This window comes from Sinocyclocheilus grahami, unplaced genomic scaffold (genome assembly GCF_001515645.1).
Source record: "Sinocyclocheilus grahami isolate Dianchi unplaced genomic scaffold, SAMN03320097.WGS_v1.1 scaffold1746.1, whole genome shotgun sequence".
In the NCBI taxonomy this organism is placed as follows: Eukaryota; Metazoa; Chordata; class Actinopteri; order Cypriniformes; family Cyprinidae; genus Sinocyclocheilus; species Sinocyclocheilus grahami.
Window position 1 is genome coordinate 31,304 of NW_015506925.1, and position 12,689 is coordinate 43,992.

General features: G+C 38.0%; 2 protein-coding genes and 1 pseudogene across 2 annotated transcripts in view; 1 reads left to right on the plus strand and 2 right to left on the minus strand.

Annotated features, from left to right (window-relative positions):
- Positions 1-1,139, minus strand: part of LOC107572400 (glycosyltransferase 8 domain-containing protein 1-like) — a 6,550-nt pseudogene extending 5,411 nt beyond the window's left edge.
- A 1,614-nt stretch (positions 1,140-2,753) lies between these two features.
- On the plus strand, positions 2,754-4,195 carry LOC107572401 (signal peptidase complex subunit 1-like). Its single transcript, XM_016258838.1, has 4 exons — positions 2,754-3,091; positions 3,642-3,701; positions 3,780-3,866; positions 3,945-4,195. The coding sequence occupies exons 1-4, from the start codon at positions 3,056-3,058 to the stop codon at positions 4,062-4,064; spliced, it is 303 nt and encodes a 100-aa protein (XP_016114324.1). The 5' UTR covers positions 2,754-3,055; the 3' UTR covers positions 4,065-4,195.
- Positions 4,196-4,293: 98 nt separating this feature from the next.
- The window catches only part of LOC107572398 (serine/threonine-protein kinase Nek4-like), a 12,483-nt gene continuing 4,087 nt past the window's right edge, over positions 4,294-12,689 (minus strand). The window contains exons 2-13 of the mRNA XM_016258836.1: positions 11,088-11,354; positions 10,365-10,562; positions 9,354-9,461; positions 9,086-9,240; positions 8,866-8,998; positions 8,161-8,763; positions 7,627-7,691; positions 6,768-6,909; positions 6,444-6,520; positions 5,980-6,194; positions 5,733-5,866; positions 4,294-4,726 (exon numbers count right to left, since the gene is read on the minus strand). Of these exons, the coding sequence (XP_016114322.1) occupies positions 4,628-4,726; positions 5,733-5,866; positions 5,980-6,194; positions 6,444-6,520; positions 6,768-6,909; positions 7,627-7,691; positions 8,161-8,763; positions 8,866-8,998; positions 9,086-9,240; positions 9,354-9,461; positions 10,365-10,562; positions 11,088-11,354 (2,196 nt within the window). The 3' untranslated portion in view covers positions 4,294-4,627. The remainder of the gene's footprint in view (positions 4,727-5,732; positions 5,867-5,979; positions 6,195-6,443; positions 6,521-6,767; positions 6,910-7,626; positions 7,692-8,160; positions 8,764-8,865; positions 8,999-9,085; positions 9,241-9,353; positions 9,462-10,364; positions 10,563-11,087; positions 11,355-12,689) is intronic.

Sequence of the window (12,689 nt, forward strand, 5' to 3'; positions counted from 1 at the left end):
TTTGTGACCTCTTGGATGAGTCGTTGCTGTGCTCTTGGGGTAATTTTGGTCGTCCGGCCACTCCTGGGAAGGTTCTCCACTGTTGCATGTTTTTGCCATTTGTGAATAATGGCTCTCACTGTGGTTCGCTGGAGTCCCAAAGCTTTAGAAATTGCTTTATAACCTTTTCCAGACTGATAGATCTCAATTACTTTCTCATTTGTTTCTGAATTTCTTTGGATCTCGGCATGATGTCTAGCTTTTGAGGATCTTTTGGTCTACTTCACTTTGTCAGGCAGGCCCTATTTAAGAGATTTCTTGATTGCGAACAGGTGTGGCAGTAATCAGGCCTGGGTGTGGCTACAGAAATTGAACTCAGGTGTGATAAACCACAGTTTTAACAGGGGGGCAAACACTTTTTCACACAGGGCCATGTAGTTTTGGATTTTGTTTTCCCTTAATAATAAAAACCTTCATTTAAAAAACTGTATACACACCACTGTATAAATACACACACATACAATGTATATGTGTGTGTTTATATATATATGTGTGTGTGCATACAATGTATATATCAATATATAATGTGTGTGTGTTTAACTATAACAATATTAAAATATATTCACATCTGCGTATAGTCATGGCACTCGATCAACAGCACATTTCTGGATCAAAACAAACACTAAATTAGTAAACAGCAAAGAAAACAACAGAACTGTGTATTTAACTGAGGACTAAGTGGAATATAAAAGAAGCAAAATTTAAATTTAAATCACACAAGGGAAAAAAAATACTGCATATACAAACAAAATGCATTTTGACAAAGAAGCAACTTGAAAACTGTTAAAAGGCAAAAGCGTGAAAACTGCCGGTGTACAAACCTGCTTAAGTTATAATGTCTGGACTCTGTTCGGCTCTTCATCCAAAACGCCAACTCAACATCAACAAGTCCAGTTACCTCGAGTCCGGCACAGTCCTCCACCGCCGAGAAGACCTGGCTTTCACTGAAACATATGCTACAGTGACAGAGCACAACCCCCGCGAGGGAATCTTTCTAAGTGAACGACATTTCCTAAACTTCCATGTACTGACTCGTCCGCTTTTGTCCTTCCAAAGACTGACAGCAACAAGAGCCAATAGAATTCGAGTGTGGTCTGTGAAGGAGCATTTCATTGGCTTGAGCCAGTAAACGAACCGCCCCCTTCACAGAACGAGTCGATTGTTTGGAGTCTTGAATGCGACTCGGAGAGGTTTCTTTCTCAATGTTACTATTTTATCAAACTTTTTTTTTTTTTTTTTTTTACTGTGTGCAGATGTGTATGTCTGTAGCCAATGTTTGGCAATGTGCAGACTTTTTACCATGCAAATAAAGTATGTAGCAAAGTACGGAATGAAAATATGACAACAAGACTTGTTTCGACCATGATTCGGTGTATTTAAAGGGATAGTTCACCCAAAAATTAAAATGTGATGTTTATCTGCTTACCCCCGGGGCATCCAAGATGTAGGTGACTTTGTTTCTTCAGTAGAACACAAATGATGATTTTTAACTCCAGCCGTTGCAGTCTGTCAGTCGTATAATGCATGGCAATGGTAACAAAATCTACGAGAGTAAAAAAACATGCACAGACAACACCAAATTAAACCCTGCGGCTCGTGACGACACATTGATGCCCTAAGACACGAAACGATCGGTTTGTGCCAGAAACCGAACAGTATTTATATCATTTTTTACCTCTAATACACCACTATGTGCAACTGTCTTTGAGCGCGCGCACTGCTTCCGGTGCGTGAGGTGTGTACGCGCTCTGGTGTAGTTTACACAAGCGCCGGAAGTGATCTCTCGCGCGTATATGTCACTCATTGGTTACACAGTGCACAGTCATTGTAGGTACGACAGCTAATCAAAATGGTACTTACTTGCGCTTATCCGGATTGTTCAAACCGACTTAAAACTAAAAGATTACGTTCTCTCGCGCGAACTCATTCGGGAGTGCTGACTTTCCACGTATTCCCAACTTCTGAGCCTGCTCGCCTGAAGTTATGGTTGATTGCTCTTCTGCTGGATATCAACACAGCCATTAACATAAACTACGCCAGAGCGCATAAACACTCCTCACGCACCGGATGCCGTGCGCGCGCACAAAGACAGTTGCACATAGTGGTGTATTACGTTTGCTCCTCCCGCGACAACACCCATTAACGTAAACTACGCCAGAGCGCGTACACACCTCACGCACCGGAAGCAGTGCGCGCGCTCAAAGACAGTTGCACATAGTGGTGTATTAAGAGGTAAAATATGATATAAATACGGTTCGGTTTCTCGCACAAACCGATCGTTTCGTGTCTTAGGACATCAATGTGTCGTCACGAGCCGCAGGGTTTAATTTGGATTTGTCTGTGCATGTTTTTTTTACTCTCGTAGATTTTGTTACCATTGCCATGCATTATACGACTGATAGACTGCAACGGCTGGAGTTAAAAATCTCAGTTTGTGTTCTACTGAAGAAACAGTCACATCTTGGATGCCCCGGGGGTAAGCAGATAAACATCACATTTTCATTTTTGGGTGAACTATCCCTTTAAGAAAAGAATGAGTGAATGATTCATTGACTCAAAACTTTCGCTTGTCCTAATAGCGTAACGATTTAACCTGCAAAATGGGTCACTAAACGAACCAAAGAAAAAAAGAGTGAAATGATACAAAAGACTCGAATAACTGACATGAAACCAAATCCTTCCGGCTCATGGTTCCTATGAGTTACAGATCTGATCATTTCAGCGGCCGATGACATGAAGCGTGCGTCTAGATTACTGCCTGACTAAAAACATACATTTATTTGAATTTATACTCGCACGGAGACTGCGTTGCGCGCTTATTATCTTATTATTTAAGCCACAGTCGCACTGAGAGATGTAGTATTCAGTCACAAGACGTATGTTCCCACTGATCTGCGCAGATCGGACGCATGTGGAAGGGGTCCTGCCGCGGATCTCTGCGTACACACTTTCAAACAGGAAACCATCACTCTCATCTCAATAATATCACCTTGCGGCTTTATTTTGATATTTCAAAATGCTTTCAGCGTTTAAATCCATTCCGACGCATATGGTAAGCCCACGTTTTTTTGCATGCATGTTTTAATATTGTGAGGTTGCTGGTGTTTAGAGCTTCAACAACATAGTTGCATATGTTAGCAGCTTACGTATTAGCGACGGACCTGTTAATATTAATATGAATTATATAAAATCAATCTTTTAGTAATATTTTGCTGCAGTAATCAACACAGTAACACCAACTAGTTAGTGCTGGTATCGGAGCCAAAGTGAATTAAGTGTGCACTCAGCAGCTTTGGGAGTTTTGTCATTGGCAGTAATTGTGATAAAACATTTAGCAGATGATACATTTATGAGACTTTGCAACTTTTAAAATGGAACACTATCTTTTTTTTGTTGTTGTTGTATTTATTGCAAAACCTACACCAAGATAAATTGTATATCTTATGCATGGTCTTTACAGCTTGAAAGTTTCTAATACCAATTAGAAAGCAAACTGAGAATAGATTAATTATCTTAGATCAACTTATTTAATTTACTACATGACCTAAAAGCAACAAGAATATATATATATATATATATATATTTACAATGTCTATTTGCAGGACTATAAAGGACAGAAACTTGCTGAGCAAATTTTCCAAGGAATCATTCTGGTGTCCGCAGTAAGTAACACTGGCAGCACTTGTACTTTACTAGCATTGTGTCATTTCTGCTCTGCCTCAGGTCTGTTTTCCCTGCAGGTGATCGGCTTCATCTATGGCTTATTTATTCAGCAGTTTGGATGGACAGTTTACATCATGCTGGCTGGATTCACAGTATCATGTTTTGTATGTCATACGACTTCTGTTTGCTTAATGTAAAGTTAATAGTGAAAATAAGAATAACAATAAACTCTTGTTCTTCAGCTCACCCTGCCTCCCTGGCCAATGTACAGAAAAAATGCTTTGAAGTGGCAGCCGGCTGTGCCGGAGGCATCTGGAGAAAATCGTGACAAACCTCAAGAGAAGAAGAAGAAGCACAAGTGATTCACGGCAATATTGTAGTTTCCATTTGGCACAGTAAAGCCATTTAGATAAACAGCAGAAACAAACTTATCCTATTAAGTTGTTGAGCATTCATTATGTAATAAAGAACTGTGTTTGGTACACGTGGCACCTTTTTTTTTTTGAGTTTGACTTTGGTTTGTTAGAGCACGAGAAAGCACGGGGTTCCTAAAAATGTCATTTATTATAAATCATGCCTTATTGATTTACATTATTCGTAATATAAATACACATTCCAGAAAAAAAGTTAAATATTTCTAACATCTCTTTTGCGATTCAAGATGGCTATCTACATAGCATAGGTTCACATTTCCAATGATATCCTAAAATAATGCTTTCCTGTATTTTAAAGGTGCACGATAACAGCATTTTTTGCATATCTGGCGTTTAACTCGCTTCTAGTTCTACACATTTACGAAAGCATTAAAAAGCAACAGTGATTGTTGATGGGAGGCTTCAATGAAGTGTTTTATCTTTTAAGAGCATGAAGTCTGCTGCCCGTCAGCAGTAATGGTTTGACGAGAGATCCCTCGTGTGCAGGTGGCTCAGTCTTTGAATGCGACGTCCTCAAAGAACTTCAGCTGTTGGACTTTCATTGCGTACTGCTTGTATTTTGCCTCCCCCATTTGCTCTTGCAGTAGGTGCTGGATAGAGCAAAAATTAGATAAAAATCTCAGCCTAACTGCTATTTATGTAGTATTCAATTTTTTTTTGTACATTTAGAAAAACAATGTTTTCAATATAAATGCATCTCATTTAAATGTAACTATAGTACTCTGTAAAGTAAAGTGAAGTGACATGTGGCGAAACCAAATGGCCCATACTAGGAATTAGTGCTCTGCATTTAACCCATCCAAAGTGCACACACACAGCAGTGAACACACACACACCGTGAACACACACCCGGAGCAGTGGGCAACCATTTATGCTGGGGCGCCCGGGGAGCAGTTGGGGGTTCTGTGCCTTGCTCAAGGGCACCTCAGTCGTGGTATTGAAGGTGGGAGAGAGCGCTGTACATTCAGTCCCCCCCCCACCTACAATCCCTGCCGGTACAAGACTCGAACCCGCAACCTTTGGGTTACGAGTCCGACTCTAACCATTAGGCCATGACTTCCCCCAGATGAATGGGAATATTTGTATTTCTGTGCACAGGAGAACTTCTCACGACAAAAATGCTGCTTAATTCACGACATCTGCATATGCACATGAATTTATTCTCCTGTTAAATGTACTTGGAAGTATTCAAAATGAGTGACCCATCCATCCATCCATCCTCCAAACTTCTTGTACATATGCAAATTGTTTTTATGCAACCATTTGAAATTCACAACTTAAGCTATATAACGTCAACATAAATATGATTAAACATATTTAAGATGAAATATCGATGTCAAAATTTCATCTAAACACATTTATAAGGCCACCGAGAGTATGATTTTTTTTTCCACCTTTTTTTTTAGAAAATGTAATTTAGAATAAATTTTAGTACTTAAGTTATTGATGAATCATGATTTTTTTTTTTATGTGAAAATGTGCATCATGGTTAGTGAACGAGACTCATTGTCGGTACTGAAAAATTCTGATCAATGCCCCATTAGAATAGACTCTTTTGTTTATTTCTAATGTACAATGAGACTTTAGCCAACTTGCCTCTCTCTTGTCTTCATCCTCTTCCTGCATGATGTCCAGGACTCTGTCCAATAGCTTCACCCCGAGTCCTTTAACCACATCTGTACGCAAGTGCTCCATCACTCTCCTGACCTTTGCTGGACCCGTGCTGTCGTCTAAACACACAAAATTAGAAACATGATGGATTCTGTCACCAGACTAAAAATGCAGAATTACTTAAAATAATAAAAAAATAAAACCCCGAAACATTTATCAGGTAAGTTATTACCTGGGAAGCCTCTGATCTGGAAATCTCCCTGTCCCTCTCTGGATTTCCCATGAAGCATCAGGGTGTCCCTGTACTTCCGGTTTAGTTTGAACTCAGGCAGTGGAGTAGAGTGGCATCTTGTCCCATCAGGCTCAAATGATACATCTCTGGCATCCATATGTAACGTCTGTGTCATCATTTGGACCAAGTCTTGCATCTCACTGGTCTCACGCTTTCTGTGAGAAGAAAAAAATCTGTGTTTTATAGCCTTCTTTTAGTCACTTTTACTGACAGGGAAAGTAGAGAGATGGCAGGAAATGATGCAAAGAACAAATTCAGATTTCTAGAAAAAGGAATATTGGCAATACACTTAATACGTTTATACGACAAACATGACACCAATTATGGCCCAACTGAGTCATTAAACAGAATTTTAACATACATAAATGCGGCTCATTAGAGTACAAATTAGTGGGAGGTCTTACCGTTCTCTGTAGTCGCCCTCTGAACGTTCAGTGGAGCTGGTGGAGGAACTACACTCATCTTCATCAGACTGTCTCTCCTGATACTCAAACGAGAACCAAAACAGTCCAGGTAAGAGCCCTTTTGACCGAATAGCCAAGAACTGACATTCTAAGGTTATCATGTATAGAAGGTCCTGTTAATTTCTCAAAATATCCTGTTTTATGTTCCGAAGAAGAAAAAAAGTCATGAGTAAATGACATAACTTTCTTATAAAAATGGTCATAGTCTATACTCGTATCGTGTTTGACAGTCCGTCCTGAGTCAGCGAGAAGGATCAGACGTACCTTTTTAGTTTCCACAGATGTTCTTTCAGGTCTTGGGCAGTCTAGCTGGTCTGTCTGCTTACCGTCTAATGAGGGGACTGCGGACACAGCTTCAAAGAAAAGAAACGAAGGGATCACATTCAGTGAAACTGTACAAAATCTCCTTTAATCTGAATTCATGTATGCAGCACCTGTGGGCTTTGATCATAGCGGGCGGCTCTACAGTCTCTTATGCATTCTAATGGACACATGCAGAAACGTCTCGCTTTGATCCACCAAAACGGTTCTTAAGGGTGTTATGGCTCTTGAGGCCACTTTAACAGAATTAAAGTCAGACCCTCTTCAATTCAACTAAAAGTGAACAGTTTGAAATCTAGCATACATACTGACTCTATTTGTTTCAAAAGAATAGTCCCATATTAATCACAATGTGGTCATATTCATCTTTAGTATTTCCAAAAAAGTATTTAAGAAAAAAAAAATGCGCATAAGAACCAAAGACTTAAACTACTTCAGTCTGTGTGCACTGAATTTATTTAATACACGAGTTTCACAATTTGAGTTGAATTACTGAAATAAATGAACTTTTCCACGACATTCTAATTTATTGAGATGCACCTGTAGTTTAGTTAATATACAGCAACAACAATAATAAACTAATGATTAGAATATGTAATTTGCATTTGAATAGCCAGTTTAAAAAACACTTGTGTTTTATTATCAGGTGTTAAAGGATTTAATAATAATAATAATATGAACAAATAAGTAAATATTTTTTAATGTATAATAATCATTTTTTAATTATTAAAAAAAATAAAAACACAATAAGCAAGCAAGCAAATAAATAAATAAATGCAGACACGCATAAATAAATGTACACCAGTATTTTACCATTAAAATTACAGGAACAGGCTTGAGTAGTTTCTCTGTGGAGTCTAAACTTCCCTGGAATATGAAGGACAATAAATACATCATCTTTAGAGTAAATATAAGCACAATCATTCAATAAATCGAGACAATATTTTGCTCAAATCTGAAAACTCTCATCATTTACCCACCCTCCTGTTGTTCCAGACCTGCATGACTTTCTTTCTTATGCGGAACTCAAATGGAGATATTTTGATGAATAATGGTAACCAAACTGTTTTGATGACATCTGACTTCCATTGTATTTGTATCAAAATATCTTATTTTATGCTCCAAAGTAAATCATACAGGTTTGGAACACCATAAGGGTAAGTAAACGATGACAACATTTTCATTTTTTGGTACACTACCCCTTTAAATCTTTCTTTTAGCACAGATCATAATATATATTGATGTCCATCAGCGTAAGTGGGACTTTAACGGAGTTAAGAATTAAGATTAGGCAAACCTATCAGAAGCTTTGATTGGTTCCATCACAGTAACGTACCTCACTCTCCTCAGTTGAACTTCCAGTAGGAACATCCTTTAGGACACAAGCGCTGCTATGATCATCATCACTAGCTGATGAAGTTCTTTGGCTCTCCAACTTGTGATGTTGTTCAATAGGCTCATGCGGGATGTCCTCCATCCCTGCCTCCTGCAGAAGCTTCATAGTATCGTCTTTAAGGTCCATACTTACGTCAAGAGCCTTATTCTTGCTTAGCATCTTGGCTCGATCTGCAGGTTTGGGTGTAGTTGAGTTTGGAGATAGCAGTCCATTCGCTGACATCTTATCCTCCGCTCTGCCGACACCTAATACTTGTTTCAGAGGGTGTGTCTGAGCAGGACCAAGATCTTCTTTCTCCTCTTTCTCTCTCCTCTTGCTCACAGATGGCAGCTTGTGGTTCTGATGGCTGCTGGGTTTTGGCTGAGGTGGTTTCTGTTCCTGGGTTTGGATTTCAATGTCTATATTGCTAATGGTTGCTGTAGATCGACCTGTTGAGTTAAGAATATCCCGACTTGGAGATTTAGGGGGCAAGTGTGGGTTGGGAACCACTCTTTCCACTGCACCATTACAGGGTTCTTGTCGGTACAAGTGGTTTTCTTCAGCCTATGAAATGTGGGAAAACAAAAAACAGATGAAATGAGATCACATCCATACCATACCATACAGAGACATAGAAGACTTCTAGAATCTTAGCAGACATCTTACCTTTCTTCCTCGGGGCTTTGACTCAGAGTTAAGACATTGTGGCCGAACTTCATGGTTTGGTTTGTTTAAGGCATCTGATTCGGCACTGTTCGGTTTGCCGTTTGCTGTATTCTTCCGTGATTTGGCAGTTTTCCTGTTAGATCAGTAACAGGACAGTTCATTGTAAACGATTTCAATATTTTTTTATTTCAATTTTAAAAACAGGAAAGAGTGCACATACTCTTTTGTGGCCTCCAGGAACATGGAGATCCGCTGTTTGATGTACGGCTGTCGGAGGATGTGTTTGACGTCTGGCCTGTCCTCTGGTTTCTTACACAGCATCCGCTTAATCAGTTCTCCCAGTTGGGGGTCGTACTTACTCGGCATCTGGGGCAACTGAACATTAAACATTCATTAATAATGTGCTGTTATGAATGAACAGCTCTTTAGATTTGATGTATGCAAATATTTACAGTTCAGTGAAACAGATGACAAATATATTCATGTACCTTCCCTTCTACGATCCGATACACAAGAGAGTTCATGTCTTTTGCGTTGAAAGCATGTTTTAGAGTTGCCATTTCATACACGCAGCATCCCAGAGCCCACACGTCCGACTGCAAACACATACAAACAAAAATAATGATTTAATATTTAAAACACAAAATATCTGGGTAAAAAAAATATCTAGGCCACCCCAAAATGAAAAGAAAAGGGGAAAAAAAGGTCTGGTTTAGGACCATTTTGATTTTAGTCTTAAAATTTTCAGTTTGAGAGTTTTTTTCTAATTCCAGTTTTATTCTCATTAATAAATTACTATAAAATAGCATATTGTACGGTATTAAGGCAGCATAAAAATACTAGCATTATGTAATCTTTTACAGTTAAAATAATGTTTGAAATAAAAATATACGCAAGTATACCACTGTTCAAAAGTTTGGGGTCGGTACGATTTTTTAATGATTTTAGCAAATTACTTTTGTGCTCACCAAGGCTGCATTTATTTGAGCAAAATACAGTACAAACTGTAATGTTGTGTAATATTATTATTATAGCTCTATATTTTAAAATATCATTTATTACTGTAATGCAAAGCTGAATTTTCAGCATCATTACTCCAGTGCCACATGATCCTTCAGAAATCATTCTAATATGCTGATTTGCTGCTCCAGAAACATTTCTTATTATTTGAAAAAAGTTGTGCTGCTTAATATTTTTTTGTGGACATGATTATACAGTTTTTAGGATTCTTTGATGAAAAGGAAGTTCAAAAGAACTTGTTACGAAACATTTCTGATTTAAATAAATTTGCATTGTGATATTTAGAATTAGTACAGAGGATGTGTTTAATTGTCAAATAAAAACAACAACAACATAACATAAATTCCAAAATAGAATTGCCTGTTGTTGTTTTTTTTTTAAAACCAGTAAACGCGATTTAGCCAAGATTGATATAGACACTAGTACTCACATAGACTGAATCTAGCGCTGTACTAAAGGTCATTGTGACCATGCAGTACCTTGTAGTTGTAAGGTTTGTTGGAGAACAGTTCTGGACTCATGTAGTAAGGTGTGCCGATCAGAGTGCTGGCCATGTCGTTCTGATTCTCCAAGACCCGTGCGATGCCCAGATCACCCACTTTGATTATGTTGGTCTTGGTCAAGAAGATATTCTGCGTTTTCAGATCTCGATGCAGGATGTGCTTCTCGTGTAAATACTACAGCTCAACAAAAATGTAACGCCTTTATCATTCAGCTAAAAACTCAGGGTTACACTTTACTTGAAGGGGTGTGCATAAGACTGACATAACACCTTCATAATCATGACATGACACCTACATAATCATGACATGATACAGGTCATGAATGTGAAGGTTTTTTATGCATATTTATGACAACTGTCATTAAGTGTCATTCGCTCAGTTATGTCATTTTTAATGCAAAGATGACATTGTTTGAGATGTCTTTGTTATGGGCTATGGTTAGGGGTAAGGGTAGGGGTAGGGGTAGGGTTAGGGTAGGTTTAGGCCAAATAATGTCATATTTGCATTAAAAATGACATAACTGAGCGAATGACACTTAATGACAGTTGTCATAAACATGCATAAAACCTCCTTCAAATTCATGACATGTGTCATGTCATGATTATGAAGGTGTCATGTCAGTCTTATGCACACCCCTTCAAGTAAAGTGTTACCAAACTCAGAAAGAACAGATGGATGGACGGATGGCTGTTGACTTACCTGAAGGGCCATGGCAATTTGAACAAACCACTCCACAACCTGTCTCTCAGGCAGCAGTTCTCCCTTCTGCTGTTTGAGTCTGTGGTAAAGATCTCCTCCCTCACAGAAACCCATCACGATGTAAAGCTGACAGTCCTCGCCTTCCCATGATTCCCGGTAGGTGACAATGTTAGGATGCTTGAGCTGTGAGAGGAGCTGCGCTTCCTGCTCCGCGGCTCGCCGCTCACGTCTGGAGGAGGTTCTCAGGTTCAGCTTCTTGATCACATACTGCTGATACGAATTATTGTGTTATAACTTTGCACATTAATAAAAGACATGAACTCTAGTGGAGAATGTCCACATTTTAAGAAAATGCTCTAGTTTGTTGTACAATGAAATCGTATCTGCAATCATATATACCAAATCTCAAGTCCATTATTTTAATTTTTTTCAATATCAAGATTGACTGAAATCAGATAGGACGAAACTGCGCTCAATTTTTATAATTTTTTTTTTAAGTAGAAACAGAAAGATCCACACTCCTATTTTTTTGGTTTTTATTTTTTATTTTTTATTATGCAACACAGCACGTACGAAACAGATGTTTCAATATCATGTTTAAAATGATGTATAAAAGAAAGTGTTTTAGTGCTGTAACCTTTTCTTTTAAGATTTTCTATAATAATCACTTATACAGTACAACTTAATGGTCCTTCTTTGTGACAAATGGCAAAAAGTCAAATAAATAAATATTTAAAGTAATATCTCAATTAATGAGGTCGTAAAAACTGCATGTAAGATAATTACAATTTAATTTAAACTTTAAAGAAAACAATTTTCAAATAATTTTAGAGCAACTCACTAACCAGGATGTCAACTACCTTTATTGTATTTGACCAAACAAGTTAATATCAATAACATTAAAATCATACTTTATATGTCTAACAGATTGATTTGATTCATATTTTTTCATACATATTTTTTCATAGGTACATGATCATTCTGATGTGAAGCGTGCTATTATAGACTAATAATTTGCCTCTTAAATTGTTACTATAAATGTGTTATGTACAAGCAATATTAAACACATCTTAAAGTAATTAAAAATACCAAAGTTTTTCCTAAAATATCATGCATATTGAAAAAAACAAAACAAAAACAACAACAACACACACACGTTTACTTAGCTATCTAAATGGGGACATTACAGATAGTTATACACTTTTTAACCTAAACCCACCCCTACCCCTCACAGAAAACTTTCTGCATTTTTAGAATTACAAAAAAAGTTTGTTTACTTTATTTTTATACCAGTTTTACAAATGAGGACGTTTCCTTAAATGGAGATTTTGGGCGATTTTTGTCAGGTTTTGCTCACTTTTGAGAACAAATTTGTCCCCAAAATATGGTTAAGTAGGTACACACACACACACACACACACACTCACACACTCTCTCTCTCACACACACACACTCTCTCTCTCTCTCTCTCTCACACACACACACTCTCTCTCTCTCTCTCTCTCACACACACACACACACTCACTCTCACACACTCACACACTCTCTCTCTCACACGCTCACACACTCTCTCTCTCACACACACACACACTCTCTCTCTCTC

Coding starts and splice junctions, on each gene's coding strand:
- LOC107572401 (XM_016258838.1), top strand. CDS start 3,056: ATGCTTTCAGCGTTTAAATCCATTCCGACGCATATG. Junction 3,092..3,641: donor AATCCATTCCGACGCATATG/GTAAGCCCACGT, acceptor GTCTATTTGCAG/GACTATAAAGGACAGAAACT. Junction 3,702..3,779: donor GAATCATTCTGGTGTCCGCA/GTAAGTAACACT, acceptor TTTTCCCTGCAG/GTGATCGGCTTCATCTATGG.